General features: G+C 37.8%; 1 protein-coding gene across 1 annotated transcript in view; it reads right to left on the bottom strand.

The window, feature by feature from the left end:
• Positions 1-22,093, bottom strand: part of LOC139943933 (uncharacterized) — a 121,083-nt gene that overhangs the window by 11,426 nt on the left and 87,564 nt on the right. The window contains exons 7-8 of the mRNA XM_071940832.1: positions 6,621-6,686; positions 4,745-4,800 (exon numbers count right to left, since the gene is read on the bottom strand). Coding sequence (XP_071796933.1) covers positions 4,745-4,800; positions 6,621-6,686 — 122 coding nt within the window. The remainder of the gene's footprint in view (positions 1-4,744; positions 4,801-6,620; positions 6,687-22,093) is intronic.

Here is a 22,093-nt window from a genome sequence, read left to right as displayed (position 1 = left end):
ACGTTGATCCAATTGGTTGAATTTGGAGTCGTGGTAAGCCAATGAAGAAAGCGCTTTAAGCCCACCCATGCAGCCAAACAGCCTAGATGGTCAGATTGAAGGCAGGAGATGTGGGTGGTTATCAATGCTTGTTGTCCTCAAGATTGCAAGTTAGCGCTCATACACTAACATTACAACAGCTATGAAAATATTAGAGTAAGGCGCTAGTCTATGCCTCAAGGTGTACATGGAGTAAGTGGTATATAATTGGGTGCGTCAGACCATCTAATCCACTGCAACACCTTATGATATCTCAATACACTCACCTCAGAATGCCCTCTTCTTAAAGGCAACTTGCAATCCTACAATATTGTCAACATATCTCAAATATACATCCCTTGGTGGTATCTTGCTCATTTTCATTTCAAACATTCTTTAGAGATTAAGTACAGTACTGTTTTTTAAAGGAATTTTTGCCAAATATCATGTTCCTAGCTCATTCCTAAGTTAATAATGATCTCAATCTCTTTAATAAACAGTTATGTCTGAATCAAGACCTGATTATCCACCAATTTTCCCAATCTAGTCTGTGGCAGTACATGAAGAGAAGGACAAGTTTTTATGAGAACAATTTATCCGGCAAAGTAATAATTATCATAGCGTCAGTCCACCATGCAATATATTGACCTCTGTATTCTTATTATTCTTAATTGTAATGTACTTAAATTGACTTGGATTAACTTAAGTCCCAAACAAAGTTCTCTTTCCTACATCATGTAGTCCTTTTGCATTATTTATAGTTGCTTAAATTCACAGGCCTAAAGTTCTCTTTCCTACATAATGTAGTCCTTTTGCATTATTTATAGTTGCTTAAATTCACAGGCCTACATGTACTGAATGAAACATACTAACAGTTAGTTTAATAGCTGTCCAGAAGTAGAGAAACGATTGAGGTTTAAAAAGAAATCATATTTATGGAAACTAAAATTTACCAAAATGAAAAAAACCTATACGATATCTTCAAAACAAAGAAATGTTAAATTTTCTGAACCACAAAAGGGTGTTTAGAAGTGATTGGTGTTTTGTGATGTGTTTTTGACTCACTCTATGAGATTGCAATAACCACAACCATGTTATTCTGTATTTTTAAAGACAATACTGGACATGGATTTTATTTTGGTTAGGAAGTTTGGATGCCCTCCTAGAAGAGGATGTTATGGGACTATACCAGCCCTAGGCATTGATCCAATCTCGTATAATCAAGTCTAATCTCAGCTAATCCAATCATTAATTCTCAATCATATAAAGAAACTTAACAAGGACATATAAACAGTGAAGCCTGTAAAAGAATGCTGTGGGTGGATGTCCTTAGGCCTAGGAAGTTGTGGGCAAAGACTGTTTTTGCCTTGAACAACGGTAACATAACACAACTGGAACTAAATAGTGATAAACATCACTATGAAAGACAGCATGGTTAGAAGTGCTTTATTGCTATTATAGTGTAAGGTAAACAGTTTAGATTATTCAGACCAATCACCTAAATTATTAAGTTTTACACTGCACACTAATTAATGATTTATACAGTAAAGCAACTAATTGCCACTCAAATTGTATGGTATTTTTCCAACAATGAACTTCAACAATTTCATAATTGTTTTATATCGTAACATTCTCTCTCTCTCCAAAAATTCAAAAGCAACGTTTTAATGAGACAAGGTGAAAATGAAAATTATTTAAGAATATGAATTTCCTAGGTCAGGGGGTTATACTAACAAAATAGACCTACTCTAATTCTTTGACATAAAACAGCTTGTAAGAACCCAGCAGGGTTACCAGGCTTTGAGACAGGACTGGTACTTGGCTGTATGGTTGGTTGGGCTGGATTCTTTCTACAGGTTTGGCCAGAAGTGTCTAATTTGTTGGGGAATTCCATAGGCCGGTGATGGCAGTGGTGACATTCATCAGTCAGTGTCTACATGTCAAGACTCAGCTACTGTTTCCAATGTGTAATATAATACACTTCTTAAGCCCAGTTGCAGGCATCGCTGGTACCCATTTCAAGACACTATTGCTTTCCTTGCTCTATGGTATAACAAACTCACATAACATCATAACTAGAGAGGGTGCCCACGGTATAGATTAACCAGGTTTTGGTTTGAATATCTTCAGTCTTTTTTGTTGAAATCAGTGTATCCCGAGACACCAGAAATATCTGATTTGATACCTAGCTTGGTTTCTTGTTAGGTTGGGTGTCCATGGTTGAGTTGAGTGATCCCTGACTAGCCCAGCAATCATCAACATGTAGCTAGGGTCTCTAGTGTAATCATATGCCTCATTGCATCTCAAATGGTTCTTGTGTGAAATAAATACTCACTGATGTACAACATAGCCCTGCAGGAATACCCCATGGTGGTTTAGACATGTATTGACAACTTCCAGCAAGCAATAGTACATGAAGATTGTTAGTCTTAGTGTATGACCTTCAGACTGGAATTGAGATGGACTTGAGCAGTTCTTAATGAGCCAATAATGACATGTTGAATCATTCAAATCATATCAGCCTTGACATGAGACTAACAAACCCACACCGCACAGGTCAGCATTGGAAACTCTACAATCCCAATTATATTCCAGCTCAAATTACACCACAAAGGGATAAATGAAGTTGAACACCAGTGTGCTGTACAAAGAAAATAACAGTTTACAATTGCAATCGTAACGTAAGATTGATGGCATCCAAACTGGCGATTAATAAATGAACTGTCATGATGTTTGGGTTTCTACTAATGTCACATACAGTTCTGGATCTAAACATGTATGAATGGAAAGATAAACAACTCCAACCCAGAGCCTTGCTCATTATTCTAAGGGTAGATAGACTAGCAAGGAACACACTGTAGTATTGGAGACTAGGTTCAGTCTGGTCCCAGTCACTATTACTATAATCTATTCACCATAATTTGATAAACTCCCCAGTAGTTTAAGTTGCATTAGATTATGTACAAAGTTTGCTAAAACAGAGCAGCTTAGGCTACATACGATATTACTGGGGTAGAAGATGGTACCAATTTATTACCTATTGTCTTACTTGGAAGAATGTGAGCAATGGTAGCACTGCTGTACTAATTCCTGTACTTAACACATCTCATTAATCCTTAACAATTAAAAACCTCAAACGATGAGTGTCTTTATAAAGGTTGCTTGGTGGCTGTTCCTTTCCAACAGTCCACACTCAGAAACAGTAAGGAAAAAAGCCTGTTTTGACTTTCTCTGTATTATGAGTGTCTAGATGTAGATGTCTACAAAGGCATTCAACTCACAGAGACAGCCAGGGAAAAAACCTGAGTAAGTATTGCTAGACATGTGGTAGATGACCACAGCATTGGGATTCAGTGGTATGGCAACAAGAATCAATCTTTACCTTGGAGATTTAAGAATGTTAGAAAAGGACATTAATGTCAGTCATCAATGTTCAGTCCATTTAACATCAAGCGAGCATGACATACCAAGGCAAGTTCTCATGAATTAACAAGGGAAATGTTGCCATTTACTCTTCAATAACACAACCAGGTTCACTTCCACTCAGGAAACAGGAATGCAGCCTCATGTAGTCAGACACAGATATCAATTTCAACTGGTATGCTACAGTTGCTGCTAAATTAATACAAATTGAACAAATTTGGCTGGAAAATTGACCAGAATATCTGATAACTGGTTATTTCAAAGACGGCTGTTTTGTTAAAAATGATGTACTGACATTTAAAGCATGTGTTATTGACACGGCAGAGACTTTACACACATATCAATGAGGAAGTAAAGTACCATTACAAAGTACTTTAAAGTAGATTTCCAGCACATGTACCTGCGCTGTGCAGACTGTCTGGATTCATGCACATGTACAAATAACTTTTTTTAGTCACACTAATTCTGAACACCGTTTTGAAGACAAAGATCATCTTCCAAATCATTCAAACAAAATCCAAATGCTGCGTCTTTTTGGCTGAACTAAATCTTACAAAAGACAAATAAAGGAAATTATGGCACTATTGAACAAAGTATTTTTAGTCTGTACCATGACGATTTTGGGGTCGAAGAAATTGACTGGAGCAGGATTTGAACCAACAACCTCCAAATTAATGAGCCGGAGCTCTACCAACTGAGCTATCTATAGCCCTGATGTATGTTGGCAGTCTCCCTATAAAGACGTACATGTACATTATATGTGGAGATTGTTATGAAGTGACTGGTATTAGGTCAATATGATGGGTGAATGCATACCGGATATATATACATTACAACATGCTGCTTGTAGGTCAATGCTATATTCAGCATCTCACTATGTCATCACACTGCTTCAGGACAACATAATCGTTACATGACTGGAATTGGATATATTGGTGTCAACTTCATCTCTTTTTATGACCATTGTACAATACAGTGCTGCTGTATAACATAGTTATACTTGATGGGTACATGTCAAGTATGGAGAGTTTGAGCACGGCTATAGCTACCAGAGTTCAATTTCATAAAGCCTGTAAGCACAAAAGCTTGCTAAGCACAGAAATATCTGGCTTACCAGAAACAAGTTACCAGCCAACATTCCACAAAGTTCACAGTGTTTCAATCGGTGCTCAACACACATCGCAGCACTTAGCAAAGAAATATTGTCTGCTATAAACAGCTTTATGTGCCCAGGAATAAATAGAACGAGAACTTTAACAACCCTAGCACTGGTATTGTAACATTATAATCCATGCAATGTTACCTTTGCTCTCTCTAGTCTCTGTCGTTGCTCATGGAATCCTGGTGAAGCTTTTAAAGCTGAAAACAAGAACAATAACCACTCTCGTTATTTCATACAGTTGGAACACAGACATTCATTGGTTACTTGTATTATGTGATTATACATTTTGGTCAGGTACCCAAACACTTGAGTATGGTAATACTATCCATGAAGGCATTAATAATACAAGGTGGAGACAGGGTTCCAGGTCACAATGTTGTAGATAAAAAATGCTTGACTTGGGATAAAAGTTTGAGTAAAAAGGGACTTTCATAGATGCTGATGATAATTGGTGCAAGTGAGGCATTGTAAAAGTCAGAACCAAACACACCTGAAGAAGGTCAGAGCATACTGATCAAAACCTTGAGTCGTTTACCAACGAGATTTTTACTCATGGTGTTACCCTAAACCTCTCTAAGTTTTATTACCAAACACTTACACGATTCAGCAAGTTGCATGTGAAGTGATATAGTGATATCCATTATGCATTGATCAGACTACATCAATCTATCATACTATATCAATGAAAGACCCAACTATCAGGTCCAATGGCATGAATAGTCATACTTCCACATTTACATGTGCATACTTACAACCATATACCAATACTACATAACTATTTGTCTACATCCACTAATGCTAGCGTGGGCATGGGTATTGTGAGAGACTACATCATGAGGAATCTTATATTCAGGTTCCTGGTATTTGAAGAACTTTCTGGTGACAACTGTTTGTCTTAATCTTTGGTGGTTGTAAAAGAGCAAGAGGATTCTTTGAGGTTATTAAATATAGCTGTCAACAGTCACTATGCATTAGCAAATGGTTATAAATAAACTATGACATCACTGGTAGAGTGTTTGATTGGCTGGGTTGGTAGTGATGCGCTGAGGTTCATCTCTAGTGGAAATATGCTGTTGTTATCTGTCTAATGACGTCAAGTTTGAGACTATCAATACTTTACAATGCTATCCTATTTCTTGTCCTATCATGAGAAGAGTAAAATGGATGATAGCCTGGAGGTAGTATCAGCATCTCATGCTAGAGTCCTGGACTATGGAATGCTTGGTATGAACTACGTCAGATGTGGTTATGTTGCTACAACAGACTTGCCAGTAATAAACCCTAACTTCATACCTACACATAATACACGCTAGATTTTGTTATCCCATATGGCTGAAGTTATTTTTATCTCTTCAACTGATAATAATGAGCAAGAGCAACAACTATGAATGGCATCATTTTGGTGTCTGACCTTGAAGCTGTAGTAGAACCTATATCTTTAGATCTGTAGTAATAACATAACTTGAAGACTGCATGAATAGGGTCAGGTTTAAAACCAGTTTTAGAGTCCGTATCAGGATAAAGATCAGGGCAAGATTTATAGGCACACTTGAAGTGAAAACAAGGGCCTGTCAAAGGTGCATCTTCTATCTCAAAGTCAAACTAACTTTAAAGGTTTGGAGCGTTTAAACAAAGTAAAGCAAAATAGAACAGCTTTGTGTTTTTATCCATCTCATAAACATTCTGGATTGAAAATAAAACTGCAAATGTGATATTCGCATTACTCATAGACCAGCAGTCAGTTTCACATAGAGTTAGGACTAGGAAGACTAGTCCTGGGAGATATTCAAAACTTATGGCTAGTCCTAAGTTAGGACGAGTAACTCGTCCTAACTCGAGATAAGACTAGTCTTAACTCTTTGTGAAATCCACCCCAGTCATCCAACCAAGTTAATACATCTTAATTGTCGACATTTGTCAAAGATTGATTGGGTGAGACTGTCAAGAGAAAACATCCAGGATTGATTTGTGGATGGATTTAAAGCTTATTGCTTAGTAAGAAGCTGAGTTTACTTACGAGGCATAATCCCTTGACTGACTAGTTCCTCTCTTGGCCGTCGAAGCTTGAGTCGCAGAGCTAGTACTGTAGACAAAGATAAATAAAACAGAAAATACTATTAGCTGTTTGTTGCAGAAATGCTTACCAACCAAAAGGACCTATGGTATAAATGCAAAAAATAGTTAATGTCCTGACGTTTCGACCCTAGCTGAGTCTTTCTTTAGCTTTCGACAAAGACTCAGCTCGGGTCGAAACGTTAGGCCAATAACAATTTTTTGGCAAGACAAATAACATTGTTAAAAGTATTGTAAGATGATACAAGTATATGCATACTTGCAGGCTTTAATTTATGCGCACTTACCTGTATGAATATTAACCATAACATAAGCATTAATCTCTGCTCACCAATACACAAATACAGGGTGTGTTAGCTTGTTAGAATAGAAGCACACACTATCACTATGAACTATCGCCTACACTAACAAAGAAACTTGGCAGACGATTGTTCTACTCTGTGGCCTACGACAGCTCTGCTATAATAACTCCAAGTACACAATGCCACAGCCAAGAACTTGACATTTGAGCAAGAAAGGTGAATTTCAGGTATCATGCTGAGAGTATTACAACACCAAAGTGGAAAAATTGATATCTGTGTGAAATTGATGTATTTTTTCTGAAGCATATAAGGTAAAGCGTGGGAAGACCTCATTAGAAGTTTCACAGTGGGAACTTTAAACCAATAATGAGAAGACAGGGATATTTATAAGGCAGGAATGTATTTTGGTTAGTTCTCCGAGTAGAAGTTTAGTGTAAAAGCTTAGGTTTGTGTGTTGTCTGGCTCCTGGACTCCATGGGGTTCATAACAAACAATAATTGCATACAGTAGGATTCCACAGTTATTTCAAAACATCACCCAATTACTTCTTTTCATGCATACAATAGTTTTGATCCTTTTGTTTAAAACAAAGCCGGCGCTTTTGTCGAGGGCCATTTGTTCACGGTAGAGAAGGCCAATTATAAAACTGAGGGAAAAAAGGTAAGTCTGACAGGTTTCTATTTTGTAAATGTAATGAGTTGAAGGCATTGGGTATCGATGTCTCTGGTACTATGCACAGGTCAGCTCACTGTAGGAGGTCATTATAAACTGACCCTTAGCTTCACAACAATCAAAATCATTACAACTCAACTTGAGCCTTCAGTTTCCAACAGATAACCATGACAACAATTCAGCCATGATTGGATGATGGTATGGGGGATGCTATTTTGAAATTAATTACTACACAACTGTGACCGGATCATTGATACCTTTCGACTAACCTAAAATCATTGTTCTATGTAGTGTTACATGCCTTTTTCCTATTACACAGACATTGATACCAGTCCACTATAGTCCCTTTGTGCCGCTATGATAAAAGAATTTCTTCAGTGCCCCACGCAGTTACCTCTTAATTACAAATTGTTCTTTTTTCAAGTCTTATGGTACACCTGAACTACTCATACACATCAAGTTCTTCCTCCAAGTCATATTGATGCACAGCGCACTAACACATGCCTATCCCTGTCCGCCATTTTGGGAGGCAAAATGTACGCAAAGAAATCGACTCCCCAAATGGCGGGAATGGTAGGGGAAGTGCGATTCGCATTATGCAAGGGTTGATAGAGTCATGTACATGTACCTCGAATCCTTGTGCTATAGCTTGACCTATATCATACAACCTTTTACTAGCCAGGAATAGCTCTCTGTTTCATGTAGTTTATCTTACCATAGCGCAAGGCTATGATCTTACTACAGACAGGTTGCATTTCTATCTACTGATAGGAATGGCATGATCAGTGTTTTGTCAGTTTGCAACCATTGACTGTAAATGAATGGTGTTTTAAGCACTAGACGAAACAGACTACATCATGACGAATTGAACCGGATCCTTCATATTTATTACAGGCAAGGAATCTGAAATTGGTCGCACAATTAATCTTCCTAGTAGTCCCAATACTAGACAGCGTAGCATGCATCACTATCACCAAGCCTCTTCAATTACACAGTCACAAACAACAAACTCTTAAAGTGTAGAAAAATCACCACAAACATGGTTTGTTACATACAGTGCTTCGATACCTCCTGTGTACAACCAAGAGTAGTGCAATGTATTCCAGGCTCTATAATCCATCCCACTAGTGTCAAACTTAACTCTTTATTAACTGAAATTATTCTGACGCTCCATAAAAAAAGGAAACACATTACATTTTCACTATCGCTCACCCAACACCCCCCATAAATTTGTTCTGCAAAGGGGGCACTTTGAATTATTAATAATCCATGTTCCAAATTTGATACCTTCCAAGTGTGATCTATGAAACAATACACCCCAACCCAAGGAGGCCCAGGATTTGATGCTGCATAGCGGACCATGTCTCTGTGAGTATGACATACAGAGATGCAAGGCTGCTCAATTGGATCTAATTTAAGCAAATGAAAAGCTTGAGTTGTATTGCTGTGTGTGTAATGGGAGGTAAGATCAAGTAACGGGAGCAAGCAGAGGACCTCCTGATGGGGTGAAGCTAGGCGAGTTGCACCCTAGAGGGCTACCCCTAGAGGACCAGCACAGGGCTTCATTCCGATACCACAAATGTTTGCCTTCAATACAATGGTCAGGCTTACAGGTCAACTGTCTTAAAGACACCGGACACTATTGGTAATTGTCAAAGACCAATCTTCTCACTTGGTGTATCTCAAAATGTGCATGAAATAACAAACCTGTGAAAATTTGAGCTCAATTGGTCGTCAAAGTTGCGAGGTAATAATGAAAGAAAAAAACACCCTTGTCACATGAAGTTGTGTGCTTTCAGATGCTTGATTTCGAGACCTCAATATCTAAACTTGAGATCTCGAAATCAAATTCATGGAAAATTACTTCTTTCTAAAAAAAACTACGTTACTTCAGGCTCACAATGTTTAATACTATCAACAGCTCTCCATTGCTTTTTACCAAATAAGTTTTTATGCTAACAATTATTTTGAGTATTTACCAATAGTGCCCAGTGCCTTTAAGTTTTATTGTGAGAGTTCACATTAAAGCATTGAAAGCTGAGTTAACATCGTCTGCATGTGTAATGGGTAAATACTGCACTTAAACAGGTGAAGTCAAGATTAAAAATAGGTACATGAATATCAAGCAAGAAATAGCTTGCACAATAGCTTGTCAGGATACAGTTATGCTGTCGTAAATCTCAACTGGTACCTCTTCTCAACATTCAATGAATAACAAGATTGAGTAGAAAGTTGGTACAAATGATCAGATGTTAGAGCCATCTAGAACCGCTCTCTTGGGCTTTGTCTTTTCTACAGTGTTAATTTGCTTGGATAATGAAATAACTGCTTCAATTATTGAAGATTTGTAGTTAATGGAATAATGTCAGAGTTGGTTAAGGAGAAATGGCATAAGCTCAGTGCTTAAGGTAACGCACATGCTATAAGACCAAGAAACTTGATTTTAGCGAATGGTGTTTTAAGAACATCGTAAAACAAACATCTGTAATGGTTGAATTTATTGGCTTTGCTGTACATACTTCTATTTCACGTAGTCCAACCCTCTACGGTTCAACCTTTGCTCTACATGTATGGTTCAACAGAATACAGAAACTGCCCATAGCACCTATTCCTCAGGCCTACATATCTGATTTTATTAGATTTTTTTTTGCCCCAAATAAGATTAGATTGACCCTTGTATTTGGCATGAGGTCTATAATTGAAATAAGCCAGTTGATTGGATGTAACATGACAGGTAGCACGCAGTATTACCGCTCCTAATGTTTGAAGTGTGCCAAGCCACAAGACCAGCATCATGCTGTATCAGCAGTTGCCATCATATGCAAATATAACACTGGCTTGACCAATCAGAGAAAAATACTACACTGGCTTGACCAATCAGAGACTAGAATCAGTCAGCAGTGACATGCATATTGAAAAAAACTACCCATCAACAGGTCTAGTACGGACCAATCAGGTTTAGGGGACTAGACAAGCTTGTACCTTAGAGTGATTTGTGGATGTCGTCTTATGGAATGCAAGGCGGTGCAAGGGGCCAGCAATTATTGCTATCCCATAATAGTCAAAGGGCGATAACAAGCGGCACGCTGCCTTCAGTTGTTGCAGCTGTCTGAGCCACAAGACCCAATGAAATTGGATACCAGTTATGATGATGATGATGACCATGATGTGGCTTTGGGCTACTTGACTCGGCAGCCTTCAGGTAGGCAGATCCACAGGGTTGTCTGCTCACCCTCACTCTGATTGGATGTTGCCAACATCAATTGACATTGGAGTAACAGTCAGGTAGCAAGTGCTATAAAGACTCAGGCTATGGGTGTCCAGGTCACAGACAATAGCCAGTGACATACAACACAAACTACCAACTGCCAAGTGCATCTTCATCTATTATCATCATTTCATTACATTAGAACTATGGGATGGTGTTTTCAATTAATCAATTTGTTTGAATCAACCGATACATGTCAGCTTATAGTGTGGATAATAGGGGAAAATACAAAAATAAATAAACAAATAAATACATAAATGAAATACCTTATTGATAATAAGATATATTATCAAAATATGGAATATCATATTCCATAGTTTTTCAGATGTATTTCAGATGATTTAGAGTAGAAATTGCCATACAATGGTTGCAGTCAAATGCCTACACTGTTGTTCACAGAGTTGACATGTAACTTGTTTAATCGAACTACACCATTGAGGTCCCTATCTTAGTTTGAATTGGTTCCAAATAATGGATGTTCAAGTATCACTTCAGACATAAAACCATCGACTAAACTATGCCAATTATGGTCAAGCAGTTTTGAATATGGATTAGGCGTAGCTGTACTTTATCAAATGTGCCTGATATCGTTGGATATGTTGTTCCTTCCTGCGTCAGGCAAGCTGAGTGGGGTTTGCCTCGTCTTAAGCGTTTCTTGTACTGCTAAATCTCTTCACCATATCCAATCATATACATCAAGCTACACATTGTTAAAGCCAGGGTTCATACACTTTCACTCAAACTATTTTCCAGGACAAGAAATGACATTTTTTCCAGAAGTGTTTTGACGAACGTACTGCAATCTCGTTCTTTTCTCCTAAATTAAAATACCATAACAGCAAGGCACCATGCATGGGTAATTTGTCTACGGGAGTTCGCCAAGACTAGTAAACAATTATAGCGTGATTTCCGAGTAAATATGTATTTTCTTCTTCCGGTTTTGATATATGTAACCTTGTATTAGCGATTGAACCAGTTGGAGTCTCTTGATCTGAAATGACTTGGGAGGATTGGTTTATCAATTGGCACAATTCAACTTTCCTATGATGTGGATTATTTTTAAATGTATCAAAAGCTATGTTTTTCATCATTGTATGGGTGTGTACCTCTATAGATTATAGAATTTAATATTGAATTGTATATTTCAACGAGGACAATGTCTGTAAACAAATCCATCTTGTATACAACTCAAGAACTGTGTGTAGAACCCGCATCAGTTCTTTGTAATGTCTCCATTATTGAGACCAACAACTTATTGATATCACTTCAACCTTTTGAATAATAATCATCAGTTAGATGGCTTCTTAGAATAACTTAGAAGATAACTTTGTTATTGAAGCAAGCTATATAAAAGATTTTCTCACTTTCAAGACCAAAAGTTTGTTTACATTTCCCCTCAAAATATCCCTCAGACCAACTAGCAGGCAATTGCTGCTGTTACTTCCTACGGCTGTCTTGTTGAGCAATGGCAAATTCTAAAGTCTGACAATTTCTGCAGAATAAAAAACCAAGACAAACAAACAGGACTGTATGCTAATAAACCAATCTTCAAAGACCTGTCAAGTGACTGGACTAAATACAGAGCCAAACTCACTCCACACACTGTGTTTATTTGTATAGGAATAAACAATATTCACAAATCAGGGGGTGCTTGATAATTTACCACACAAGAACCAAAGTGTGGGGAGAGGGGCTGGATTTTTTTAGTGAGAAATCTGTGTAAACAAAACTCACAAATCAGAAGTGTGATAATTTACCCTAATAAAGACAGCTTGATTATGTGGCAAGTAAAGAAAAACAGTTTTAGGCTCTTATTATGTAACCTGTTTTCCAAACCCTTCACAACACTGGAGATGCCTCATCTATGCCCCTATCTACAATCCCGGTCAAAATGCTTGGGCCACGTGACAATAAACATACCCTCCCCTTTCAATGGTGTTAACCCCAGCTGGAGCGCAGAGTATGCAATGAGAGCCAACATTGAACGAGAACCGGGGGCCAGGGGACGATTGCAATATGGCCAGAGTTGTCGACCATACATTGCTTAATTCTTCATAAGAATAAGAATATCCATAAATTTTTAATAATGGTCTACTAAAGATAGACTTACAATGTGATACTTTAATACAACAAATATAATTTAGAACTCCGAAGTGGAAGACCAGTAATTGAAAAAAAAAATTGAATTTGTTAAATGATTACAGATAGATCAAGGTATAGAGAAGAGTGATGGGCAACAAACTGGTATCACATTGGATGCACCAAAGATGAAGAGAAACAGCATGCAACGTGGAGGTATTTAATTATGATCATGTACAACACATTTATGAACAACTTTACACCCCACATCGATTGTCCACTACTGATTAAAAACCTGAAGGCTAGTGTCTGAACGACAAGATTGTGGTGTGTTGTCTATAATTAGAGATGGCAGTGATTTGCCGATCAGTGACCCTGCTTGTGTAATAAAACGTGTGTCCTCACTCGATCTCTTGCTGTGCGCTTCAATTGCTCAAGTAGCAATGGATAGTACACATTGATAATGTTGCTTCTTTCTTATAGTAACAGTCTACAGAGCAATGTCTTACACTTTACCCTTCTGCAGTGGTGAGATACAACACAATTGTCAACTAAACATCTGTCGAGTGTTGATCATACATTACTAGTCCTATACATTATTCTTCTGCATGATCTATGTGGACTTTACAATACAAGAAATCTTACTACGGAAGGCTGGTATCCCACTCTGAGACGGACAAACAATTGTATACAAGCTTGTGAATGTAGCTTTACATTCAATTGAATTCTGCTATCTCAATTTATGTTGTCTCTGAACTTTCCTGTTTAAAGGCCCGGTCCCACTGCAGCAATAACGAGAATGATAATGATAATGACGCAAAGAAAACGCATTCCATTGGTTGAACGTGTGCGTATTCTGCGTGGAGCACTTCAGCCAGTAAGATGCGTTCTCTTTGCGTCGTGATCGTTTTCGTTTTCGCTGCAGTGTGAATCGGCCTTATGGCAAAGAATTGGTTCACATACATGTAGATAGCTGTTTGGTCCAGACTCTACATTGACACATGTAGAAATAGGATGGAACTATGAAATAATGCTTTTCCTATTATTTAAACAATGAAATACTTTAAAACAAATAAATATATTTTTGAATAAAATACAAACAAAAAAATAAAAAATTGAAATAATCAGCATTGCATTAAATTGATGTGTCAAAAAAAGTTACTACTGTTTTGTTGATGTTAGGTTATTAGATAAAGAATCAGCGTAGATGAGTAATGTGACATAGTGAACAGGTTGATTCAAGCTCAAAGTGCACTGAGCTCCAAACGCTCCCAAATTACACACCCAGGAGGTGATCTCAGGACAAAAACGAATTCTAACTCAAGCAACAAAGCACGTTTCTCTTCAAAACAATCACTCCAAAGCACTTAACAATTGAGGGAACCCCTGCAGTGCAGACAGCAATATCCTAATGACTGTACATGCCTTTAGTCTTCTAGTCTTTTATAAGAGCAGACTCAACTAGATACCACAGGGTACTTGAGAACTGTTGATCACTACCCAGCTATTGTAGTGGGCCTGTGGAGTTACCAATTACATCCAAAGGTTGCCTTCTCTATCATAAGTTGGTACCCTGATGTTAAAGACACTGGACACTATTGGCAAACTCAAAATAATTGTTAGCATAAAAACTTCCTTGGTGACGAGTAATGGGGGAGAGGTTGATGGTATAAAACATTGTGAGAAATGGCTCCCTCTGAACTGATGTGGTTTTCAAGAAAGAAGTAAATTTCCACAAATTTGATTTCAAGACCTCAGAATAAGATTTGGAGGTCCTGAAATCAAGCATCTGTAAAAGCACGCAATTTTGTGTGACAAGGGTGTTTTTTCTTATGTTATTATCTTGCAACTTTGATGACCAATTGAGTTCAAGTTTTCACAGGTTTGTTATTTTATGCAGATACACCAAGTGAGAAGACTGGTCTTTGACAATTACCAAAGGTGTCCAGTGTCTTTAAGTACACCCATGTTGTTTGTGAGTTGGTAGACCAACCAATTAACGCCATCCACAGTCTGACCTAGCAGGGACATGACAGCATTAACACCAAGCCTTCATGTGTGAGACTGGGAGTAATAAATCATCCAAAGTGTTCATTTATGGAACACCAAGCAATACACAGGGGAACATTATCCTTCCCTCATTCCCCCCTCCTCAAAGACCTTGTGCATCTTAGAAAATTGCATCAAAGGTGCCTTTAATAACTGATGATGTGTGATGTTTGATGGCATGCTTACCTGACAAATTGGTTATATCTAGATGTAGTCTGATGCTACAAAGGTGTCTGGTTTATCTTTGTTTCCCCAAATCAAATTGTCATAAAAGTGTGACTTTGGAAGGGTTTATTGTGATTGAGGTAATTGAGTGGGTTCAGGTGATGTAATTTCTTCCAGATGATGGTATGATGAAAGACCATGGAGCTATAGCTGCATGGTCAGACATACACGCTGCCCACAAGAAAGAGAAGGTAGGCAAATATACTCACATTCCTACAAGAAGTTTCCCCCAAGAAAAAAAAATAACATTAAAGACCCTGAACACTATTGGTAATTGTCAAAGACCAGTCTTCTCACTTGGTGTATCACAACATATGCATAAAATAACAAGCCTGTGAAAATTTGAGCTCAATCGGTCATCGAAGTTGCGAGATAACTATGGAAGAAAAAAGACCCTTGTCACAAGAAGTTGTGTGCTTTCTGATGCTTGATTTCGAGACCTCAAATTCTAAATCTGAGGTCTCGAAATCAAACTCATGGAAATTTACTTCTTTCTCAAAAACTACTCCACTTCAGAGGGAGCCGTTTCTCACAATGTTTTATACTATCAACCTCTCCCCATTAATCATTACCAAGTCAGGTTTTATGCTAACAATTATTTTGAGTAATTACCAATACTGTCCACTGCCTTTAATATGTGTCTTTAATATGACTGTGAATGCTTTGTTTCCAGATTTGCGGGTTTTTTTCTTCGTCAATCACACCATGTTATGTGTTGGTATGTACCTTATCACATTCCAGGCTATAGATCCTAGGGGTCTACATTATCATCTCATAAGACAGGATTTTAATAATCAGCAAAACGGGAGATTTGACCTTAAATGCCCCATGTATAGAAGGAGAGCGTCTAGAAGGTTAACACACAGCAGGATGCATGTTATTCATCAAGTCAGCATTGATAAACCGGACCACAGCTGCATCAAATACTCCTCCATCTCTCTTAGCTTCATAACTTATAAAAAATCACATACAACAAATCAAAACAACCACAGTATGCACTTTCATTTAATTTCTTCAGCTGTAGGTAAGAATGAGTTGTAATTGTGACAGAAACAAGACTTTTTAACTACGCTGGTGTATATTATATAGCACTCAACAGTTAGCTACCCCCTTGTGTGCCAGTATTACTTGAGACACATCTTGCCAGCTGACCAGTGCTGACAAACTGACCTCTGATCAAAGACAAACCTACACTCTCAAGTCAGCCACAGTGGCCCAGGGAATTTATCCACACTTACTGGCAGTTTGGGTTCAAGACTTATCTCTTGGGGATGATAAATCCTATCCAAATAAATGTACCATTATCAGGCTTTAAGCACAATTCTGAAGGGATTTGGGTCTATTTTAGTTATGAAATGACCATGAGGTAGAGGTAAAGATGCACATCAAATCGACTGCTTGTTTATTCTAATAGAGTCTTGCCTAAGGTACACAAGGCCAATCAAAAAGAAATATTCTGTTTCCGGTAACCTGTTTGACCCTATTTTTACTGTGCAGCCCTAAAAGTTTTAACCCGCTTTTCAGTGGCTAAAAAATAAAATAGTAAAATATAACAAACAAAAAAATACATAAAACAATACACATAAACAAAATGTATACCCTACCTACCAACCCTACTTTAAAATGGCACATACTCTGCCTAATGGGATAACCATTTGGTCACTACTTGAGCTAATGTCATTTCATGCATTGACTGCTCCCAATCTAAAATGACATTCAAGTTCTAAATAGTTTCCTTTCCAATGGAGATAGTATGGAGATAGGAATGAGTTGGAGATCAGGCAATAGAGTCCTAACAGTAGTAGTTATTCTAGTTACATTATTTGTATAATGTACATCTGATTGTTGTAGCTCTTAAAAGAAACGGGGAGTAAAAGACGGGAAGTGTAGAATTCCACTTTCCACGAAGCACTAAGATTCGTCTGAACTTAGGATGGGTTGTTTGCCACCGTGATTTGTATAGTAACTCTGAGTGTCCCTCAGCTTACACCCCCCCCCCACCCCCGTAAACCACACTGCATTATACGCAATGGATTCAAGGGGGTGCCGCGCGAAGCGCTGTATTCCGCTAGTATTATATCATGTCAACAAGTATGAACACAAACTTCTAAATGATGGAATGGTGTGCTTTGGATCCATTGAGGACCCATGTACCCCAAAGGGAAGCTTCTGCACAGGTGAGCTGGAGTTGTATCCCAGTACCTTAGTGCTGACATGTATCCATACCCTAGGGATACTACACAGTAGAATACACACCTATGCCTACAATGATGATAGAATCAATCCTCTAAGGATCTCATATAACTATCACACACCCTCAACCTTATACAAGTAATTACTCAACACAACTAGCTTTAATAAGAGCTTATTAACACATTGATACATCCAGATTTCATGTGTGTATTATGAGTGGTGTGCAGTGGACCAGTTGCACTGTAATGATGATGTGCTAAGGAACTGCAACATAGTGAATGAGGGGGGAAGGGCCCGACTGTCACTAAAAAACGCAAACCCCAAATTGTTTTTGATCTCTCTGTCCTTGCTCAATGATTTGATGAGAACAAAGCTAGCTCAATATTTGTCTCTCACTGACTGAAGCTAATTGAATTGAGTAACCGATCATGCTTTCTTGAATGAGCCTCATAAACCCATCAACGCGTTTTGATATCAGTTCATTTATATTTCACTCATACTGTGGCAGGTCTTTTCAGTTTGAAGAGTTACTACCCAAAGTACATTCTATCAAATAAAATAGATTACAAACCATTTCAATTTGATTCTGTTTTATAGTCAATTTATTTGTTAGGGATAACATATTTGCTAACATTCTTTCAGTGGAAAGAACAAACTTGAAGTGTTCCCTAAAGAAATACAGGAACTACAGGACAGTTTCCTTCCTGCGGACTGCACCTGTGTCCTATATTTAAAAAAGACCACCTTTAAATTTGCTTTTGAATGTCACCAGTATGATTTGTAATAAGCATGCCGCCACGTGGAAATACCCTCATATCATGTAATTTGATTTCCAGCAAGTAATACTGGCAACCACAGGGGACATGGCATAAAAACCATCCAGATTTGGTTTCGAGATTCTAAAATGCCTAATCAAATCTCTACAAATAACCACAGGGTGTGTTGCCTATATACTGATTGGTAAAATCTTATAAAAAACAAATGTTTAGAGAAAACAATAGTGCACGTAGCACACTCATTTTATACCTCATAGTCCAATTTCAACCATTTCATCACAATTTATGTTTGTTAATGTCAGTTTATATATTATAGGCCTATTTGTTTCAGCAGACTTGGGATACACATAGCTCTGAATCCACCATGTTTTATAACTGGACACTGAACACTATTGGTAATTGTCAAAGACCAGTCTTCTCACTTGGTGCATCTCAACATATCAACCAAATAACAAACCTGTAAAAATGTGAACTCAATTGGTCGTCGAAGTTGCGAGATAATAATGGAAGAAAAAACACCCTTGTCACACGAAGTTCTGTGCTTTCAGATGCTTCATTTCGGGACCATAAATCTAATTCTGAGGTCTCAAAATCAAGTTCAATATTTTAGTGGAAAACTATTTCTTTCTCGAAAACTAAGTTGCTTCAGAGGGAGCCGTATCTCACGATGTTTAATACTATCAACAACTCTCCATTACTTGTTACCAATGAGTAAGTTTTTGTGCGAACAATTATTTTGAGTAATTACCAATAGTGTCCACTGCCTTTAAAAATGGCACTAGTCCTGATTGACCACACTGCTGGAAACTCTATTACAATTGATAAAGTCATTCTGACAACAAAATGAATCAGAAAGGAAATCTCCTTAATCTCACATTTTTTGTGGATGAGTTTGAACCCCGCCGATTCAAGCCCAAGAAGTCTATTCCGTATCCACATCTGAACAACGCTCATCACTATCACTACAATGCATGTTGTGACAATTGATTCAACACTCGGACCTGTCACAAAATGACAATAAGATACCCAAGGGAGTCCGACCAGAGAGGAAGTTGCAGTGGGCAGAAGTCAGAGTCATCAATGACCCAAGACCTAGAGGTTTATTATTCTGTCTCTAGCCTTGACTTTGACACAAGAGCTTGTGTTAGTGATAAGTGTGTGGGTGTTGAGGGTATAGGAGTAGTCCCTACAGACTACAACACAGGAAGTCATGTCACTTGGATCACAAGATCATAAGACGGATCTTAATACAAACTTAAAGCATTGTAACATCACTTTGATTGTTCACTCTTGTCAAACAAGGTAGGCCTATATGTCTTAAATGGGTTATCATACGACAACATCTAGATCACCATCTTTACAATCAAGGAATAGATCTACTCAACAATCTTCAACAAAATCACATCAAGTGTAGTTCTGTCTTATGGGTTTCAGCATTGGCCACACATTGATATCACTTTATTTTTAGACTACAGTCAAATTACAGAAGTTAGGAAATGCCGATAAATATGACTCAACCAATAAAACATTGATATATTAATGTCAATAAAAAACCTGGATTAATAAAAGAAAGATAAATAGTCAAAAAGCGAAGGTTAAAGTGAAAGCAGTGTGGAAGTGAAAAGATATAAGAAATAGCTGCACGTGCCGAAGAGAAACTCAATCAGTGAGGTCAGACAGGTCTCCTCTCGCCCACTGTGCCACCTCAACTCAACATCACACGTGCCTGACACGCGTTACATGACATCACAAGGGCCAGGCCAAGACCTACTGAGGTGCTGCTCAAACTGTACTACAAGGATACAGACAGGGTGACACTGGCTGCAACCAGGTGGGGTGCTTATTACACTAATTACTGGCTTAGCAAAGGGGGAATCAACAACTACGGCTGCTAGCATGACCTCCTTCTCCAAAAGTTAACATACCCTTTATGCTGGTCTAAAGCCTGGTCTAAGACACATTACAAGTTTGGCAAAAACCATTCCAAACATAGGGGTTTCAGAATTTGATAACAACCAGCTTTTGTAGAGAACATTGAAATCTCAGTACGAAACACGAGGAGAGGTCAGTATGATGAAAGCCTTAGGATACGCAATTGGGAAAGTGGGATTGAATTAATAGCAGTACAAAAGCAGGTCTAGGCCTATGACATAGTACATTATAATGACAAGATGATGCTGTTTAGGTGTGACCAGTGTAGTGATATGATTGATAGCGACATGCCTAGCTAGACTCAGATTTCAAGACAATCTTTACACTCATCATATTATGTTAATTACATCCGTGGGCTTTTCATTTGTTTTGATATGATAATGAAATCTTGTATATTTAGCTGAGGGACTGTTCACCAATGGGAGTTTACATACCAGCATTCTATGCAGTGTATAAAGCCTGGCTAGACCATAGAGTAAGGACGAGGGACTGACTAACCCATCATAAGCTGGTTCTTTACAACTAGACACAGAAATGCAAGTTTATACTACAAGATTGCAATTACTTGTAATACCGATTTCAGCAAATAGGATTTTTAAACAAAATTAGAAACTTAATGTGGGTTTTTATACACCGATGTGTGTTAGCACTGTATACTCAGTACTTTCCCAGAGTCCTGTGAAAAAATATCACAGGCATATTACTCGGGTGGGATTCTAATATATAAAATTAGAAACTGCTTCATAAAGACTTACTTTCTTCAATAAATTACATGATGATATTTGCAATGAATGTACAAACATTTAACTTAACATAAGATGGAATCTGATCATAGAAAAAATTCTTCTCAGTCTTGGCAGTGAGTGTTAAATCCAAGCATGCTTCAATCAGTTCTGTCTTACTTCTATAGAGATCTACCAGTACCACGTTCTCAAAATAATGCCTCCCACAGACTCCTACTAGACCTTAAAAGTTGACTTTATTGGGGCCAGATCGCCTTGCTTATCAGCACTTATGAGTCTTTGTGTATAAACTTGTCAGAAATGGAGCAAACAGACCATATAAACCCATAATCCACTACAAACCTTAAGGTGGCATTAGTTTTCAAATACACAAAATGTAACCTTGTAGTTCACTCCACTTCTGGCCTTCCATAAACCCATTATAATGCACTGCAGCTGAGTTATTATTTTCAAGTCCCTGTACAATATTACTTATTTTTTGAAATGTTCACTAACAAGCTTCTGTTAAGGCTTATATCCTTATGTTATATTCTGATCAACAAAATAATTTCAGAATGTAAAACTGTGCAGCATTTTAAAAGACAAAAGCAAAACTTAGTTTGTACATTTGCTTTTATACAATTCTTTTGCCGAAAAACACAATTGGACAAAGGCTTTAAACTCCACACAAACGTTTGCACTAATTTATATAATTGCTTGGTGATAGTAGAAACCAGTTTGAAAGTGTTTTTTTGTTTTTTTTGGGGGGTGGGAGAATAAAGTTGGAGCAAACGTTTTAGACTAGAAAGCAAGTACGACTGTGAAACAAGTTTGGAACTATCAGATAGTTGGTTCTTGCTGAGTTGGCAAAGCTATAGAGAAGTAGATCATTATCAAGCATCATCCCTAGGGATGAATCAAACAGCACATTGGTCCTCATGACTCAACTTCCACCATCATGCCTCAACCATCATGCCTCTACCAAGAGAAAGTGAAACTTAGTCAAGAAATCAGACTAGTTGGTCAAGATGTACACATTGGGGCTAGATTGATGCAATGACATGGCTGCTGACAGCTGGCACCAATGAATGCTAAGGTCCTATTTCTACCAATGTCAAAAGATTTGTTTGTTAAATACTGATTGTAAATTAGTATAGATATTAATATTTTTCTTTTGAAAACAACAAAGAGATACAACT

The sequence above is a fragment of the Asterias amurensis genome, chromosome 11, assembly GCF_032118995.1.
Source record: "Asterias amurensis chromosome 11, ASM3211899v1".
Classification (NCBI taxonomy): Eukaryota; Metazoa; Echinodermata; class Asteroidea; order Forcipulatida; family Asteriidae; genus Asterias; species Asterias amurensis.
Note: the sequence above shows the minus strand (reverse complement) of the source record. Positions and strands in the feature narration are given on the sequence as shown.